The 17,969-nt window shown below is 48.3% G+C and overlaps 1 protein-coding gene across 3 annotated transcripts; it reads left to right on the plus strand.

The window, feature by feature from the left end:
• Positions 1–12,277, plus strand: st6galnac (ST6 (alpha-N-acetyl-neuraminyl-2,3-beta-galactosyl-1,3)-N-acetylgalactosaminide alpha-2,6-sialyltransferase). 3 transcript variants are annotated; one of them, XM_035612156.2, is made up of 11 exons: positions 1–159; positions 418–587; positions 971–1,290; positions 7,101–7,371; positions 8,614–8,779; positions 8,956–9,130; positions 9,228–9,366; positions 9,457–9,560; positions 10,316–10,399; positions 10,572–10,671; positions 11,210–12,277. In XM_035612156.2, exons 3-11 carry the CDS (start codon positions 1,154–1,156, stop codon positions 11,378–11,380), a joined length of 1,347 nt encoding a protein of 448 aa, XP_035468049.2. In that variant the 5' UTR covers positions 1–159; positions 418–587; positions 971–1,153; the 3' UTR covers positions 11,381–12,277. The 3 variants fall into 3 exon arrangements, with proteins under 3 accessions (XP_035468049.2, XP_035468051.2, XP_035468050.2); XM_035612157.2 differs by having other exon boundaries at positions 103–192; XM_035612158.2 differs by lacking the exon at positions 418–587 and having other exon boundaries at positions 2–159.
• The last annotated feature ends 5,692 nt before the right edge of the window (positions 12,278–17,969 follow it).

The following is a 17,969-nucleotide window of genomic DNA, read 5'->3' on the forward strand; positions in this document are numbered from 1 at the left end:
GGGGGGGGTGACCAATTGCCAGCAGCTGTTGCTCATTTCACAGTGGCCCCGCCCCCTTACAGTGCTGAGGCCGGCAGTGAGTGAGCGAGCCCACGACTCCACACTGGATGAGCAGCAGCAGTGCACAGAGGGACCGGCACCAGCGAGGATCCTCCACCGGTGAGAGGACACAGGCTCTCCATGACGTTATATGTGAGAAAGTAGAGTCCTCTGACTTAAGAGGAAGAGACACTGAGTCATGATTTGTCACTTTTGTCTGATGTAGCTGAGTTTTCTCTTGTACGATGTAGAAACAGTTTGTCTTTCTTCCTCGTCTGTTATCAGGGACATGGCAGCTGAGTTTATCACTGGATCACATGCAACAACACCTCTCTCTCTCTCTCTCTCTCTCTGTTTCACTCACATTGTGACCAACAGATCGTGTCAGTGAAGTTCGTCAGCGACTGCTTCCGGAGGAACAGATCGACCGAGGTTGAAGACGAGAGAGAAAAGAAGCTGGAGACTCTCCTCTCTCCTTCTCCTCTGAGTGGAGAGAAGTTTTCTGTGCCTGGCCTCAGGCTGAGTTTATTACTCCACTTCACAGAGAGGTGAGAGGTGGAGGAGGTGGTGCTAATGCCTTCAGCCTCTCCACATCTCTGGGGACCTCAACAGGCAGGTTTCCTGTGCAGATGGACTTTTCTTGTTTCCTGCGTTTGTCTTTGGCCGCCAGCTGCTGCTGTCGTTGTGGTTATTTTCTGTTTTCTCTGCTCGACGGCGACTGATCCATTCACGTTCCGTCGTGTCTCTCTTCCTTTTGTATCGAGAATGAAAACAGCGACGGCTCAAAGGAGATAAAGAGGAGTCGGACGTGAAAGGATTGGAAGAGCGTGACTTCATTAAAACCGGATTATTTGGAAACTCTGTTGACGCTGAAAGGTCAAAGTTTCTCCTTCCAACTCTTTTCTTTCTCTCTTCCTCCCTCCCACTGTAGAGAGAAGCCCAGAGCGGAGCCCAGATCGTGTTGAGGGCTAATTCAACCCCTCCGTCCCTCCGCTGGTGGACCAGGTAACTGTCCCGTCTGCCTCCGTCCTCCAGCCGCCTCCCCATGTTCCTCCGGGCGCAGCGGAGGGCAGGGCGAGCGCACACAGCCTGCCGACGCGCTCCGTGACTGGGCATGGCGCTCCAGAGGAGGCTGGTCCTCGCCGCGTTGACCGTCGGCTCCCTGCTGTGCATCTACATCCTGTGTGTGAACCTGGAGGGGCCCCTGTCCTGGTCCGTGATCCCGCTGAGCCCTGTCCCGGGGACGAGCAGGTGGGTGAAGACGAGTGACGTGTTCTGGTTTTATACACCAGACCTTAGTTTTAGGACAATTCAGTCAGAACCTTGATCCTAGATCGACATCTGCAAGGAAATGAAAATTTAAAAAAAACTGTTCTGAACATAGCACTTGAGTGAATGTGTCGAGCTTCACTGACCACAGGGATCTGGCGCTTCAGAATTTGTTCCTGGAACTTCTGAAATGCAGATTGTCACATTTAATACAACAGCAGCTTCGAGCGTGAGACCGGTAGTTATGGTAACTAACTCTGATACGACACAATATTACATATTCAACTTTTCATGCTTGCACTTTGTCCTGCAGGCCTTCAGTCACAATGTGAAGCCTCCTCCACTTGGTCCCAAACTGAGACAACAGGTTCACAGCACCCACGTCTGTTTCTGAGATTTGATTAAAAAAGCCACAGACGACTTTCTGAGGGTGGAAAATGTTTGTGGGGGCGACTTCCTTCAACTGTCTGTCGTCTAAATCTTCAGCATCTGTGTATAAAGTGCGGACGCTTCCTCCTCTTGTCAATCTGAAGAGGATGTGAACACACAACGAGTTACAGTCCAGACAGACGGACGGATCTGAGGAGAGAAGGCAGCTTCTCAATCCAGCGTCAGGTTGAGCAGAGAAGTGGGACGAGTTGAAATCACTTAGATCATCAGTTGTACGAAACGTTCCACATGTTTCACCTCCTCCGGCTGCGTGATTGTGTTTCCAACAAAGGAGCCACACAGCACTTTGTGTGTGTGTGTGTGTGTGTGTGTGTGTGTGTGTGTGTGTGTGTGTGTGTGTGTGTGTGTGTGTGTGTGTGTGTGTGTGTGTGTGTGTGTGTGTGTGTGTGTGTGTGTGTGTGTGTGTGTGTGTGTGTGTGTGTGTGTGTGTGTGTGTGTGTGTGTGAAGCGTAAGCTTTGTTATTAACAGGCAGAGCTGCAGCAGCTCCAGATAAGATGCTTTCAGTCGGTGCTTGTTGTCGGACGCTGAATGGAGAGTTTGGCCTCGGAGGTCTTTCATTGTTTAAAAAGCTCTTTTCTTTATTCTAAATGCCCGGATAAAAAATAAGGGTGAAAACATCGCGTTTAATGACTCGAATGTTTCAATGGACATTTTGCATTTATGAAATGAATCAAATTAACATTTTCACATTTCTTTGACACGATCTTGTTGACGTACAGTTTTGTCAAAGCACTTAGATTAATGCACAATATACTGAAACTGTGAAATGTTGCAGCAGAATTTGTCAGCTGACTGACTTTCTTCCTTCTCTGCACTTGACTTTGACCTTTACTCAGCGTTCACAAGTTTCCGTCACACCCTGTGTCTCATTACCGCGACTTTATGAGGTTCACTTGGTGCTGAAGGCCACAACCGCCTCATCTAGTCCGTCAGACGTGAAGTACAGAGGGAGGGAGGTCACGTGACCCTGCAGCTTCCATATCTGTCTGGTGACAAACATCATGTGCAGCACGACGACGATGACACTGAGTCTCCGTGTGAAGAGACGCTGAGAGTCTCTTGTTTTAAAGTGAAGATAAGGAACGTTACGGGACACGAAACAACAAAGAGACAAAGAATGATCCCAAAGACACAACACGACCACATGGAGACACAGAGAGACACAACACGACCACATGGAGACACAGAGAGACACAACACGACCACATGGAGACACAAAGAGACACAACACGACCACATGGAGACACAGAGAGACACAACACGACCACATGGAGACACAGAGAGACACAACACGACCACATGGAGACACAAAGAGACACAACACGACCACATGGAGACACAGAGAGACACAACACGACCACATGGAGACACAGAGAGACACAACACGACCACATGGAGACACAAAGAGACACAACACGACCACATGGAGACACAACACGACCACATGGAGACACAAAGAGAGACACAACACGACCACATGGAGACACAAAGAGAGACACAACACGACCACATGGAGACACAAAGAGACACAACACGACCACATGGAGACACAAAGAGAGACACAACACGACCACATGGAGACACAAAGAGAGACACAACACGACCACATGGAGACACAAAGAGACACAACACGACCACATGGAGACACAAAGAGAGACACAACACGACCACATGGAGACACAGAGAGACACAACACGACCACATGGAGACACAAAGAGAGACACAACACGACCACATGGAGACACAAAGAGACACAACACGATCACATGGAGACACAAAGAGACACAACACGACCACATGGAGACACAAAGAGACACAACACGACCACATGGAGACACAGAGAGACACAACACGACCACATGGAGACACAAAGAGAGACACAACACGACCACATGGAGACACAGAGAGACACAACACGACCACATGGAGACACAGAGAGACACAACACGACCACATGGAGACACAAAGAGAGACACAACACGACCACATGGAGACACAAAGAGACACAACACGACCACATGGAGACACAAAGAGAGACACAACACGACCACATGGAGACACAAAGAGACACAACACGACCACATGGAGACACAAAGAGAGACACAACACGACCACATGGAGACACAAAGAGACACAACACGACCACATGGAGACACAACACGACCACATGGAGACACAAAGAGAGACACAACACGACCACATGGAGACACAAAGAGACACAACACGACCACATGGAGACACAACACGACCACATGGAGACACAAAGAGACACAACACGACCACATGGAGACACAACACGACCACATGGAGACACAAAGAGACACAACACGACCACATGGAGACACAAAGAGACACAACACGACCACATGGAGACACAACACGACCACATGGAGACACAAAGAGACACAACACGACCACATGGAGACACAACACGACCACATGGAGACATAGACAGACACAACACGACCACATGGAGACACAAAGAGACACAACACGACCACATGGAGACACAAAGAGAGACACAACACGACCACATGGAGACACAGAGAGACACAACACGACCACATGGAGACACAGAGAGACACAACACGACCACATGGAGACACAAAGAGACACAACACGACCACATGGAGACACAAAGAGAGACACAACACGACCACATGGAGACACAAAGAGACACAACACGACCACATGGAGACACAGAGAGACACAACACGACCACATGGAGACACAACACGACCACATGGAGACACAAAGAGACACAACACGACCACATGGAGACACAAAGAGACACAACACGACCACATGGAGACACAAAGAGAGACACAACACGACCACATGGAGACACAAAGAGACACAACACGACCACATGGAGACACAGAGAGACACAACACGACCACATGGAGACACAGAGACACAACACGACCACATGGAGACACAAAGAGACACAACACGACCACATGGAGACACAGAGAGACACAACACGACCACATGGAGACACAGAGAGACACAACACGACCACATGGAGACACAAAGAGACACAACACGACCACATGGAGACACAGAGAGACACAACACGACCACATGGAGACACAAAGAGACACAACACGACCACATGGAGACACAAAGAGAGACACGACACGACCACATGGAGACACAAAGAGACACAACACGACCACATGGAGACACAAAGAGAGACACAACACGACCACATGGAGACACAAAGAGAGACACAACACGACCACATGGAGACACAAAGAGACACAACACGACCACATGGAGACACAAAGAGAGACACAACACGACCACATGGAGACACAAAGAGACACAACACGACCACATGGAGACACAAAGAGACACAACACGACCACATGGAGACACAGAGACACAACACGACCACATGGAGACATAGACAGACACAACACGACCACATGGAGACACAAAGAGAGACAACACGACCACATGGAGACACAGAGAGAGACACAACACGACCACATGGAGACACAAAGAGAGACACAACACGACCACATGGAGACACAGAGAGAGACACAACACGACCACATGGAGACACAAAGAGACACAACACGACCACATGGAGACACAAAGAGACACAACACGACCACATGGAGACACAAAGAGACACAACACGACCACATGGAGACACAAAGAGACACAACACGACCACATGGAGACACAAAGAGACACAACACGACCACATGGAGACACAAAGAGACACAACACGACCACATGGAGACACAGAGAGACACAACACGACCACATGGAGACACAACACGACCACATGGAGACACAGAGAGACACAACACGACCACATGGAGACACAGAGAGACACAACACGACCACATGGAGACACAGAGAGAGACACAACACGACCACATGGAGACACAAAGAGAGACACAACACGACCACATGGAGACACAAAGAGACACAACACGACCACATGGAGACACAAAGAGACACAACACGACCACATGGAGACACAACACGACCACATGGAGACACAAAGAGACACAACACGACCACATGGAGACACAGAGAGACACAACACGACCACATGGAGACACAACACGACCACATGGAGACACAACACGACCACATGGAGACACAACACGACCACATGGAGACACAACACGACCACATGGAGACACAGAGAGACACAACACGACCACATGGAGACACAAAGAGAGACACAACACGACCACATGGAGACACAGAGAGACACAACACGACCACATGGAGACACAGAGAGACACAACACGACCACATGGAGACACAAAGAGACACAACACGACCACATGGAGACACAGAGAGAGACACAACACGACCACATGGAGACACAGAGAGACACAACACGACCACATGGAGACACAAAGAGACACAACACGACCACATGGAGACACAAAGAGAGACACAACACGACCACATGGAGACACAAAGAGACACAACACGACCACATGGAGACACAGAGAGACACAACACGACCACATGGAGACACAAAGACTGAGATGCAAAATGATTCCAGGAAGATTAAGTTTGACCACAAAGAGATTAGAGACAGATATTTAATTTGTGGTGCGGCACCTCCACCCTCTTCAGCCGTAAATCAAACTGTCTCCACACACACACACACACACACACACACACACACACACACACACACACACACACACAAACACACACACACACACACTTCAGATCCTCCCATCTTCTCGTATGGTATCAATATATTTTTTCAGTGGAAAGTTATAAACTTGATTAAAGGGTCGGTTCACCAAAATTACAGATTAACTGTTCTCTCCGTCCCCTTTGTGGTATTTCATCATGCAGATAATTTAATATTCCCAGAACGAACCACAGGGAGAAATGACTCGAACCGGCAACACCCTGTTCTGTGGAGAGTCCAACCCCTCCAAACAAAAAACATAATAGAAACCATATGCATAAAATAAACGCACATGTGAACTATAGGAAACAACAACAACAAAAACACAAGAAAAGATGGAAAACAAAACTTCCATTTGGACTAATTTAAGACGATAAACCTTGCGTGTCTGTCTGCCCGTCATCTATTCAATTTGAAATTGATGCAACAAACCAAATCATTTTTGTATTTTGGAGAAATTTGAGTTAAAAAATGAGTCGATATGAGCAGCCGGTTAGCTTAGCTTAGCATAATGCCCCAATTCCTTACATGACCTGGCTAACTGCTCCCCCCTGTTTTCAGTCTTTATGCTAAGCTAAGCTAACTTGGTGTTGGTTCTGGATCTTCTCCATCAACTCTTGTCAGATGATGTATTTCCAGATGTTCTCCTGTCGTCCACAGCAGCTCACGAGACTCCGAGGAGCCTCTGGACAGAAAGAGGCATGGTGCCTCCACCTTTCACCCAGAGATCTCCACCGGAACGGCTCCGCATGAAACCACACGGGCCCCTCCGACTCCTCCGGCCCCTCAGGCCCCTCCGACCCGGCAGCAGGGAGTCCCGGGCGTCTCCGGGTCCAGGACCAGCACCAGGGGCCCCACACAGGCAACCGGACCAACGGAGCCTCCCTTCATCGGAGACACGTACATGACGGAAGACATCCCGCCGCAAACGGTGAGTTCTCCTCAACCGTGCTTGAGGTGCTGCAGAACTTCTGACACGTGTAGAGGCTGTACTGAAGAAATCAGACGTTTCTGAAGTCTTCAACAATCCTGATGAAGTTGGGTCGTTTTTTTCCTGTAATTTACAGTTTCCAGCTTCTCAAGAACTTACCACTTAGTTGGGTTTGGGTTTTAAGACCGAGACGAAAAACGTGATCCAAGGGCGGGTCATCAACCAACCGGGCCGAGTGGGCAACCCTCTGCCCAGGGTCCCAAAGACCCCTGGTTTACTCCCTGACATTTGGGTCTGCACAATGTGATTGATTGGAAACTCTGTGAACAATGATTGGATTCAATCCTCTCGCCTGTAATGTCTTATAGAGAAAGAATGTTTTGCATTTCAGGAAATTGGTGTAAATTAAAGCTATCGCAGAAAAGGTTGAATTGTTCCATCATACAAACTCTGTGAGGCTGCAGTGGTCGATCATTCTCATTATCTATAAATCAGAAACTTTAAAAAAAAAAAATGAATTCATGATCCAGTCTAATAATTGTCAGAAAATAATGATCTTCGTTGTTGATTATTATTCTATGATCTCATAGTAAAAATAATCTAATTTCGTATTTCATCTGAATAGTTTTCAAAAAAAACTGTAAATGTACAATATCAGCGGACATTTTTGAGGAGGTGGTACCAGAGAATTATGGGTATTTTTTTAATCAAGACTTGATTTGATATCAAAAATGTTTCCAATGACTTTTCTTTCAATCAACTTATCGATTATTCAAACAATCATTTCCGTTACATGATACTTTCCTTCAATCCACTCATGGACAAAACTGAAAAGTTTCAAATTTTATTTTAAAGTTTAGGTAAAAAAGTATTACAGAAAAGGCAGTTTGTGTAAACACGAAGCCGCAGTTATTATCTGAGCCCAATCACAACTGTCTCACACTGTTCACTCCGGTTCTCCTCGGGATGATGTCAGAGGGCGGCGGCCGCTCTTCAACTCCAGGGAGGTTAAATAGAGCGTGGAGTCATGACGCTGTTTCTCCACACGTTGCCTCAATGTCAGAGGGAAAATACAGAGGGAGGATGAGAAACCCCACTTCCTCCTGGGACAGTTGTAGGAAATGTGTGGTTTCATGTTTCACGCCTCAGCCAAAGTGAGTCCGTACGAACGTCACGGTGAAAATGTGTTTCCTCTGGATAAAGTCCCCAGTGGAGAGTGACTTCGTTATCTGCTCCGCACAGAACTGCTCGGACGGCGTCGGGACTCGAGTCGCCACCACGGAGTTTGCCGGGCGCTTTCTGAAACGCGTTCCCGTCCTGCAGTGGGCCAATCACGTGAGCCCAGAGCAACACCGGCGCCTGAGCAACTACCCGGGAGCTCACGGCTGGGGAGGGCTCGACTACAAAAGTGGGTTTCTGTTTTTTCCATCCATGTTATTTTATTTCACCACACAAACCCTGACGAGCGAAACCCGTTGCTCTCGTCGTCAGTGTGAATCAAAGATCCTCCGCGGGTCTCTACCACGAGAACGTGTTTCGTTCGAAGGACACGGAAGATGAATTCAGTTTTTTCTGTGTGAGCAGCGCTGGAGGAAACTCTCTCCGTCCTCAACTCCTCCGCCAACCGGCAGCTGCTGGACGACTGGAGCGAGCGCCGCAACGGGTCCGAGTGCATCCGCTGCGCCGTGGTGGGAAACGGAGGGATCCTGAAGGATTCCAGGAAAGGGAAGGAGATCGACGGTCATCACTACGTGTTCAGGTATGAACTCTAACCCTGCACGGAACCGTCACTGATCCACACGTTTCACACGTTAGTGGTTGCAGCCTGTGCTTGTTTCTCCGTGCGGGACCTTCAGGACCAACGGGGCGGTCATCGAGGGCTTTGAGCAGGACGTGGGCTCCCGGACCACCCACTACACCTTCTCCACCAACACGCTGATGAACTCCATGAGGAGCTACGCAGGAGTCGGCTACAGAGGCCCGCCCCTGTCTCAGGTCAGGAGGGCAACAACTAAATGAAGCCCCCCCCCCCCCCCGGACACGAGAGAATCACCGTCCTCTCTTTCTCTGCTGCTCGTCCAACAGGAAACACGATACGTCTTCCTGCCCGACCACGACCGGGACTACCTGCTGGTGAAGGCCGCGGCCACGCACACCGCGGTGGGGAGGGGGCCCGAGCGCGCCAAAGAGTGAGCAGACCTTCAGACCGGCCGTGTGACTCTTAATGTGCTGAAATATCTCAACAAGTGCTTTAGTAATTTATTCCCATAAAATATGATGTGGGTGGTTCTCCTCCCCCTCAGGATCGTAACAGATCTCTGGTGCCGTCATCAGATCAAATGTTTTATTTGTCCAGTAATTGGAAAACTATTGATATTTCCCATCAGCCTCAGCTGTGAGCCGAGAACTGAAGTGCAGTTTTGAAGTATTTGTAGTTCAATATTTTCCATTTCATGCTACTTTTCACTTCCTTGGACATTTGTGGACATTCATAACAAATGATGCATCGGTTAAGTGTATATACTGTATTTAAAATGAGTAGAAGCGTTAACAGGCTCTAGTTTTATTTTAACTCTCAACGCAAACCAACTCTGCGATCGCACGTGATTCTTCACGCCGTGTACTTGTGCATTTGATACTTTAAAGGACATTTTGCTGATAATACTCTCCAGATGTCCTCGCATGACTTGAACTTCCCCCTTCCGAGTCGGTGCTTCAACAGACTAAGAAACTATTTTTTCTGCGTAAGAAGAAGTTTTGAAACCGCTCCGAGTTTCGCAATTTCCTAAAGTCTCAACCTCGTCTGCGCAGGGTTGCCACCCCTGAAGGTCGTCACGTGGAAGCTCCGGACTCAATTCATTGTCCCAAAGCAAAGTTCTTGTACCTGTTTATCAGAGTCTGAGGATTATGGGCTTTACGCAGTGATGTTGTTTCCCCTCCACAGTCCCACCAGGTACTTTGGGGAGGACGTGTCGGCTGAGAAACTGAAGATGTACCACCCCGACTTCATCCGTTACCTCAGGAACAGGTGAGAGCGTGAAAGCCGAGGGCCTCACATTTCAAACGGAGATGAGATTTGAAACAAGGGCAGCGTGGGGAGCAGAGTTGTCAGGCAGGGCGAACGAGTTTCACATCACCTTTTTCTAAATGAAGCCACGAAAACCAGTGACGCTGCAACAGATGTTTCTGTTTCCTTTCAGATTCCTCCGATCCAACGCTCTGAAAACCAGATACAAGAACATCTATCGGCCCTCGACCGGAGCCGTGATGCTGCTGGCCGCGCTGCACGCCTGCGACCAGGTAGCGTCCGTCTCCAGCGTCCTGCATGTCACTGTCAGTCAGTCGCCGTTGTTTGTTTCCTGTGGGGACAAGGCTGCACTCGTCTGAGAGCGGCCGGGTGTTTAGACGCTGGGCGGTCGGCCCGAGTAGAGACACGCTCTGTGCGTCTGTTATCGCGTGGCCGTGATGAGGTGCAGCGATCGGCCGTGTGATTCATTATCAGATCACACGCAAATCATCGCAGATGCAAAACGTCAAAACCTGCTTTTCAGTGCGTCAGCCGCGGGAACGAAAACAAAACAGGCCTGATGAGGATTCAGGCCGAAGAGGCCAAGTCGGAACATGAAGTGAAAAGAGCTCGGAACCTGCTCGGTGTTTTCTGATTGTCTGTCCTGACTCTTAGAATGTTTAGTCTAGTTGCGAGGTCGGGAGACAGTGTTACCATGGAGACAGACATGCCTGACACCATTATTCTGAGAGATATGAACCAGAAGTTCAGCGTCGATTGCATCAATTTTAGATTGAGTTTTGACTCTTGTGTTTCCTCTTGTCGGCGAAGGTGAGCGCCTACGGCTTCATGACCCCCGACTACAAGAACTACTCGGACCACTACTACGACAGCAGCTACCACGCGGTCGGCTTCTTCATCAACCACGACCTGCGCATGGAGATGTCTCTGTGGCAGCAGCTGCACCAGGCGGGCCTCATGCGACTCTACATGCACCAGTGACTCCCGGGTCGAGCTGACCACGAGGTGACGGGACGGACCCCGCCCCCCTCGGTCCACGATGACTCTCGACGAGCAAAGTAAACGTGTAGCGGACGTTTTCTTGTTATGAAGGAAACTGCAAAAACCTTAGTGGCGCGACTCGGTCGGGCCACTAACTTAAAATATCCCGTCTCCCCTAAAGAGACGGTCGGAGCACTGCTGGCGGGGGCCAAGGTCTATTCTGACTTTCACCCACGTTGTGTTCTGTCTCCCTGAGTCTGTCTGAGTTCTGACTGAGGTCGGACACAAGAAACACGATCGCTGAGTTGGACTGTAAAGGTCTTTGGGACCTGAAGGTGTATTTTGTTAAAGGGACGTAACTTATTTTTTATCTTTCAAGCACACGAGTGTTCTTCTGTTGTGACGACAGGAACAGCGTTTGGGCTCTTTCAGTGCCTGATCAATGTGAATCAGTGATTTGGATCAGGCATTTTGACCGAGGTGGATATTTGCGCGTTGATTCGGGACGAACAAGGACGTGTGGTCTTTTTTTATCTGGCGTTGGACAACGACAGGCCGAAGTTCATTGATTCATCTCAAGCTGGAGCTAACTGAAGCATCGCGTCTAACTGCGCGGCTGCGTCGTCTCTATTAATAAACAGATGATATTTATATTGTGTTAAAAGCGAAATGACCACGTACTGTACAGGTCTGAGAAAAGAAAACCAAAGACGCACACACACTGTAAATCAGGGGATATTTACATTTTTCAATCCAAGGGATCCAGTCATCTGAAATACTGACCCGTGTTTTTACAATGTGTGATGGGAGGAAGAGCTTTTTTTGTGCAATTTCTAACTCTGATTTTGAACTTAAAAAAACAAACAATCTTTATTAAAGGAAATTGTGATTTTGTGATTCTTTGTTGGCGACTAAAACTTCACAGATCTAAACACAAAGTGTTACTTTACAGGACCCACATGATAGTTTGTGTAGTTTCCTTTAAAATCAACTCTCTTTTTTTTGGTAAATTTAACGTAGAAGCTAAAAGTTCAAAGTTAAACTTCCCGTCCTTATTAACTGCTGCTGTAACTCTTCATCACGACACAGTTTATGAGCTAAACATGCGATATGTGGATTCAGTCCACAAGCAAACAAACAGTTGAAAGACACACAACAATATAGTTTTGAATAATAAATAAATGCAGAAAGAATGAAAAGTTCTTTCAAGGAAATATTCCTCTGGAAATCAACAACTCTGCACAAACTCCACACAACTCACCAAACGCACACACGTCTTGACAACTGTTTGTTTTTTTATGGAAAGGAAGAAAATGACTAGAAAATGTCAAAATGCCTCAAATTAAAACCAGAGAGAAGATCACTGGAGTCATGTCTGTGTTGCCCTTAGTGACGAGACTCAGATCACCACTGTAGTTTGTAAAACTGAACTGCTCACTAACAGTCCTCTCACTCCCCCGCAGCTCTCGAGGAAGGGAGTGAGAGGACTGTATCTATCTTAAACACTGTAGAAACCACGCGACCTCGTTTCCTCCGTCTCGTCTTCTGCATCTTCACCCGCGGGTCGGAGCTCGTGTATAGAGCCAGATGTGCGTGGTGGTGGTGGTGGTGGTGGTGCCATGTGGTTCTGGGTGGGGGCTGCTGCAGCTACAGGGACTTACCAAAGCTCATGAGTCAGGCTTTTGCAGCGTTGCCAAAATGTCTGGCAGCAGGAAGGTTTACAATGACACAGAGCAGTCGGGGATGTGAGCTGAGAGACGAGGCCTCGTCCTCACCGGGGTCAGAGGACCAGGTCCCTGATGTGGATCCCACTGAGTTTAAGAGACGATGAAGGTGTGGACACTTCATAAGTTCCACAGTGAATGTATGATGTTTTCCTATATTTAAATGTGAGCTCTCATTCGACATGTTCTGCTACATCCCCGGATGTGTATGTGAGCTCCCATTGTGATTATTGTGCGTCTGCATCGTGCCGAGCTCGTCCTCTGTTACAAAATCATAACCTTTGTTCTTGCATTTAAGAAATCATAAGAACAAGCAGCAGAGAAATTCATGGAACACAGTCAAGTCAAGATGCACCTTCGGTACTAACTGCTGCCCCCTAGAGGTGATCACGAGTCGGTGCAACTTGAAAACATGTTTGCACTGTGATTTTACTCTTTAGATCACGACTCAATAACTGAAGTTAATAATAGGAGATTATTTAATAGACTTATTAATTACACAGAATGTTTTTCTCAATGTCCACAAATCTAATCCTCATCCAGTCTATTGGTCCCTGCCTCTTAAAGTATAAATCAATCAATAAGTACAACATTATTATTATAATTATTATTAATGATAATATTTTTTTAAATAAATCATTAATTTATGTATTAATAATACATAAATGAATAATTTATTAAAAAAATTATCTTAGTAGTATTTGGACAAAAAAACTATCAGGCTTTGAATACACACACACAAACACACACACAAATCACTTACTGTATGCAAAAAGTGTTTTCATAACGTCTGATAAATCTTTATTGTGTTCACAGCAACGACAACACACTGTGATGATGGAAGAATAAATAAAAAAAATATGTATATGTATATATATGTTGTGCAATGTCTGATCAATACATCACAATCAAGTGGCCGAGTCATCCAGAATACTGTATGGTGTTTGTACACAGAAGTTCAGTAATGAGAAGATTATTATTTGTGACCGGCTGAAAAACGAAAATGTGATTTTTAATCTCGGGGGATTTTAATTGAAATCTAGTAGCGCTTTTTTTTACAGATACACGAGCTGCCACTCGACTGGTTAGTGTAAAATATTTGATTGTAATATGATGATGACGGTGGGCGATTGTGTCTCATCTGATTCTTGTCAACAGGCAAACAAACAAACCGTGTGCCACTGAAACGTGGTCGAGGTTCAGGACAAGTCTCCACCAGAGGGAACTGCTCGGCCAATCGAGGCATTAAGTTTCACGACTTGGTCAAAGCTCAACTTTGACTCAAATACCTTTCCCTCTTCTGTTCTGCATCGTTTAGGGAACGTTCAGGTTCACTGGAGTCCCGCGGCCGAGCTCCGACGAACCGTGTGACCTCTATTTCCTCGGTTCCTTCTCCTCCGTCCTCTTCACCATGTCTGAGAACTCTGCGAGACACAAGGAGCCGATATGAGTCACTGAAGCCACATTTCTGAGACAGTCGTGTGCTGTAGTTCCTTCATAGCAACAGATCCTGATGTTCTAGCAACTGCAGAACAGCTGAGTTTCTTCCATTTCTACTGGCTGTGTACAAGGTTTGTGTGTTCTAGTATTCCCCTCACACAGGAGGAGGAGGAGTTACCGACTGCTGACCCTCAGTGGTGACTGCAGGCCAGTGCATGAGGAGCAACAAAAAGAAAAGGCCCTTCTTGCCTCTGTAGTCGATGCGTCCGTCTCCGTGGGCGTCCGCAGCCTGGATCATGGCCTCCGCCTGCTCGTCGGACAGAGGAGCTGCCGGCGCTGCGGACGGCACAGTCGAGGGAACATTCATTCAGTTGAATCAGAGGAAGACGGAGACAAGTATTTATTACAAGAGCTCAACATGTTGAGGCTCCTTAGACAGATCAACTAGTGGTCAGTGCATGGTGTGTTCCAAAAACACCTGCCTATCCCACTTTTATAAAAAGAACATGAAGACAAAGAGGGTGTTTCTTGTCGGGCTCGTACTTGATCTCGTTCCACTCGAGCAGCGCGAACGCCTTCTTCACGGCCTCCTCCCGTCGCTCCGAGGTCGTGAACTGCCGCACGTGCTCCAGGAACCGCACGAGATTGACGTCAGCCGGTGACATCATCGTCACGACACACACACACACACACAGAGCGTCACCCTGCGTTCTCATCTGTGGCGCCAGGCGGTCGACGTCCTGCTCGGTGAGCGAAGCGCCCGCGGCCGCCGCCTCCTTCACCTGTGGCCGAAGGTCGTCCTCCATCTTGTCCAGGTCGAGGAGAGGAGATGACTTTGATGCCTTCATCAAAATCCAGAGCTAAGAAGTAATACCTCATATTTACTTGGTTTCTCATCATGAACCAGAGCGTTGCTGCATTTTCACCGGTTCTTTCATCACCCCCCCCCCCCCCCCTCCTCTTCTCTTCTTTCATCCGACACATTTCACACCATCATTTGCACTTCAAGAAACTTTCTATCAAGATGAGTGTGTGCTGTTTTTTTCCCCCTCCATCGGCCAGAGGTTATAAACACACACACACACACACACACACACACACACACACACACACACACACACACACTCACACCACAGATCAAACCAAAACCACCGGGCTTAAGTTTCCCAACAGACTCTACAACAACTCGGTCACAAACTTTGACACAGTATCTCCGTGGTTTTAGCAGAAGACGAAATCGGAATTCTGGACAAAAATGTTTGAAATCATTACCAGATATTTATGGAGAGCAGATCCACGCTTGCTGTTGAGTGCTGCTCACCATATTCAGGGTCTCCTCCTCCGCCCGTCTCTCCGTCTCTTCTACACAGGGAGGATGAAGCCGCCAGTGGCCTCGCCGCGGCACCTGTCGCACCCTCTCCACCACAGTCCTGGGCTCCTGCAGTCGCAGGCGGCTCCTGGTGTAGCGGGCGGAGGAGGCGCCACATGAGGGCCTGTTGATGGGGCGAAGTGGAGGACAGCCGCCCTTCGACGGGGGTTCAACCAGAGGCCCGACTCCATGTCTGCGTCCAGTGTTGTATCACAGAACACAGAAGCAGCTGCCAGATTTCATGAATGACACAAAGAGTGTGCAGGTTTCGTCTCTCCATCGTCTTCTCAACAGAGGACTTGTCCTCCTCGCAAGTTCAACTTCTTTTACAAGATCGCAGCCTGAGCCAAGACCGTCCGTCGGTTTCGCTTCCTCGTCGGCCCAGGAGGTAGAGACGGTCGTTCACCAGCCAGAAGGTCGGCGGTTCGATCCCAGACGATCGTGTCGTATCTTGTATGTAAGTAGAGATGATAGTTTATTTCATCTTGCTGCAGGGCTTCAGCAAGCTCTGCCTCTCAGCTTGTCGCTCGCTGTATGTAGCGTCATATTATTCGCCTCTTGGATCGATTGTCATAAAATATTGAGCAGACGTCCACGTTCCTCGGAGGATTCGCAGTCTGATATGTCAAACTAGGATCTTAAGGCTCTGCGGGCTCGTTCCAGCATAAAGTCAAAATCTTGGCAGCTACTTCAAAAGTATTTTGAAAATGTCTGTCGTGCTTGACCTTGTTTACAGAAGCTACTCAGATGTCGGCCCGCGCGGCACCAGGATGCTGCTTCTTCTTCCAAGACTCCGCGGCAGACAAGTGATGAGACCGTGGTTAAATCTGACCCTCCGTCTCTGCAGCCGCGTTGTGGATCCAGGCTGCGCAGAAACCAGAGGAGAGAACGTCAGCGTGTGCAGCTGCCTGCGTGCAGAGTGACCAGGCCTCTAGAGGGAGCTGTTGGAACTGACCCCTGCCACCCCCCCACCATCACCGTCACCCCCCCAGGGACCGCTCTGAATTGTGGGATCCGAATGGAGACGGAAGTGGAGTCAGGGTGTGTGTTGTGGTTCCATTTCTACTTTCCTCACCACAAAATGGAGAAGAAAAAAACCTTCTGCAGGATCCGACCTGCCTGACGCTCCTGTGCAGGTTCAATCAGCTGTTGGAATATACACGTGCGGTGATAAAACCGTAGTTAACCTCTGGTGCTGATTGTGAGATGTGATGATGTGACTGCCGTTCGTTTTCACTCCAGGAACCCCGTCTTGCCTCCTCCTTCCTGTTTCCAGGGAAACGGCAGACGTGCAGCACAGCACCATGTATCAGAGACCAGGATGTGTTGAGAGGAGGAGGGAGAATGTTTAGGAGGAATGACATCAAATGTCCCAGAAACAGGCCACTTGTATGTGAACGACATAAAACCGTGCTGCTCTTCCTCCGTCTTCCTCCTCTGAGCTCTGATTCACCGATAGGAAATATCAATATAGGTCAGAAATGAAAGAAAACAAAACGTCGTCTTCTCTTCTCAGTCCTCTGCTAACTGCCCTGTAATGGTTTCTGAATATTCCTTTGTTCCTCCACCGCTGTTCGCTTGAAAAGGTCCAGGAACGTAGAGAATCTGTGACAAAGACGGACGCTGATCTGGAGTCTAAATTCAAATGTCTCGGGACAGTAGACCGTTGTCGTCCTTTTGATTTGTCGCCTGTAGACTTTCATTTCGTTGGGCGACACTGACGCGAATGTGTCAGACCCGTGACGGACAGACGACCGGTCCGGGTAGTGACCCTCCTCTCACTCAGTGCAAAGGATCCAGACCCTTTTGATCCTGAGCACAAAAAAAGCAAAAAGTGGTGAATGGAAAATCAAGAGGTAACTTCACTGTAACTGAGGTTCTGATCTCAGCTCTGATGATCAGAACCGGGTCACAATGTCCCGCGTTTAGTTTTCTGAACAAAAATGGCCGCTCACTACAACAAGAGAGACACCCTGTGTGTGTGTGTGTGTGTGTGTGTGTGTGTGTGTGTGTGTGTGTGTGTGTGTGTGTGTGCGTGTGTGCGCGCGCGTGTGTG

Source organism: Scophthalmus maximus, chromosome 16 (assembly GCF_022379125.1).
Source record: "Scophthalmus maximus strain ysfricsl-2021 chromosome 16, ASM2237912v1, whole genome shotgun sequence".
Taxonomy (NCBI): domain Eukaryota; kingdom Metazoa; phylum Chordata; class Actinopteri; order Pleuronectiformes; family Scophthalmidae; genus Scophthalmus; species Scophthalmus maximus.

Bases quoted from the DNA above. Each gene is read 5' to 3' on its own strand.
- st6galnac (XM_035612156.2), top strand. From the start codon at position 1,154: ATGGCGCTCCAGAGGAGGCTGGTCCTCGCCGCGTTGACCGTCGGCTCC. The intron at 9,131-9,227 runs GTATGAACTCTA...CGGGACCTTCAG, and splicing joins GGTCATCACTACGTGTTCAG to GACCAACGGGGCGGTCATCG. The intron at 9,367-9,456 runs GTCAGGAGGGCA...CTCGTCCAACAG, and splicing joins GAGGCCCGCCCCTGTCTCAG to GAAACACGATACGTCTTCCT.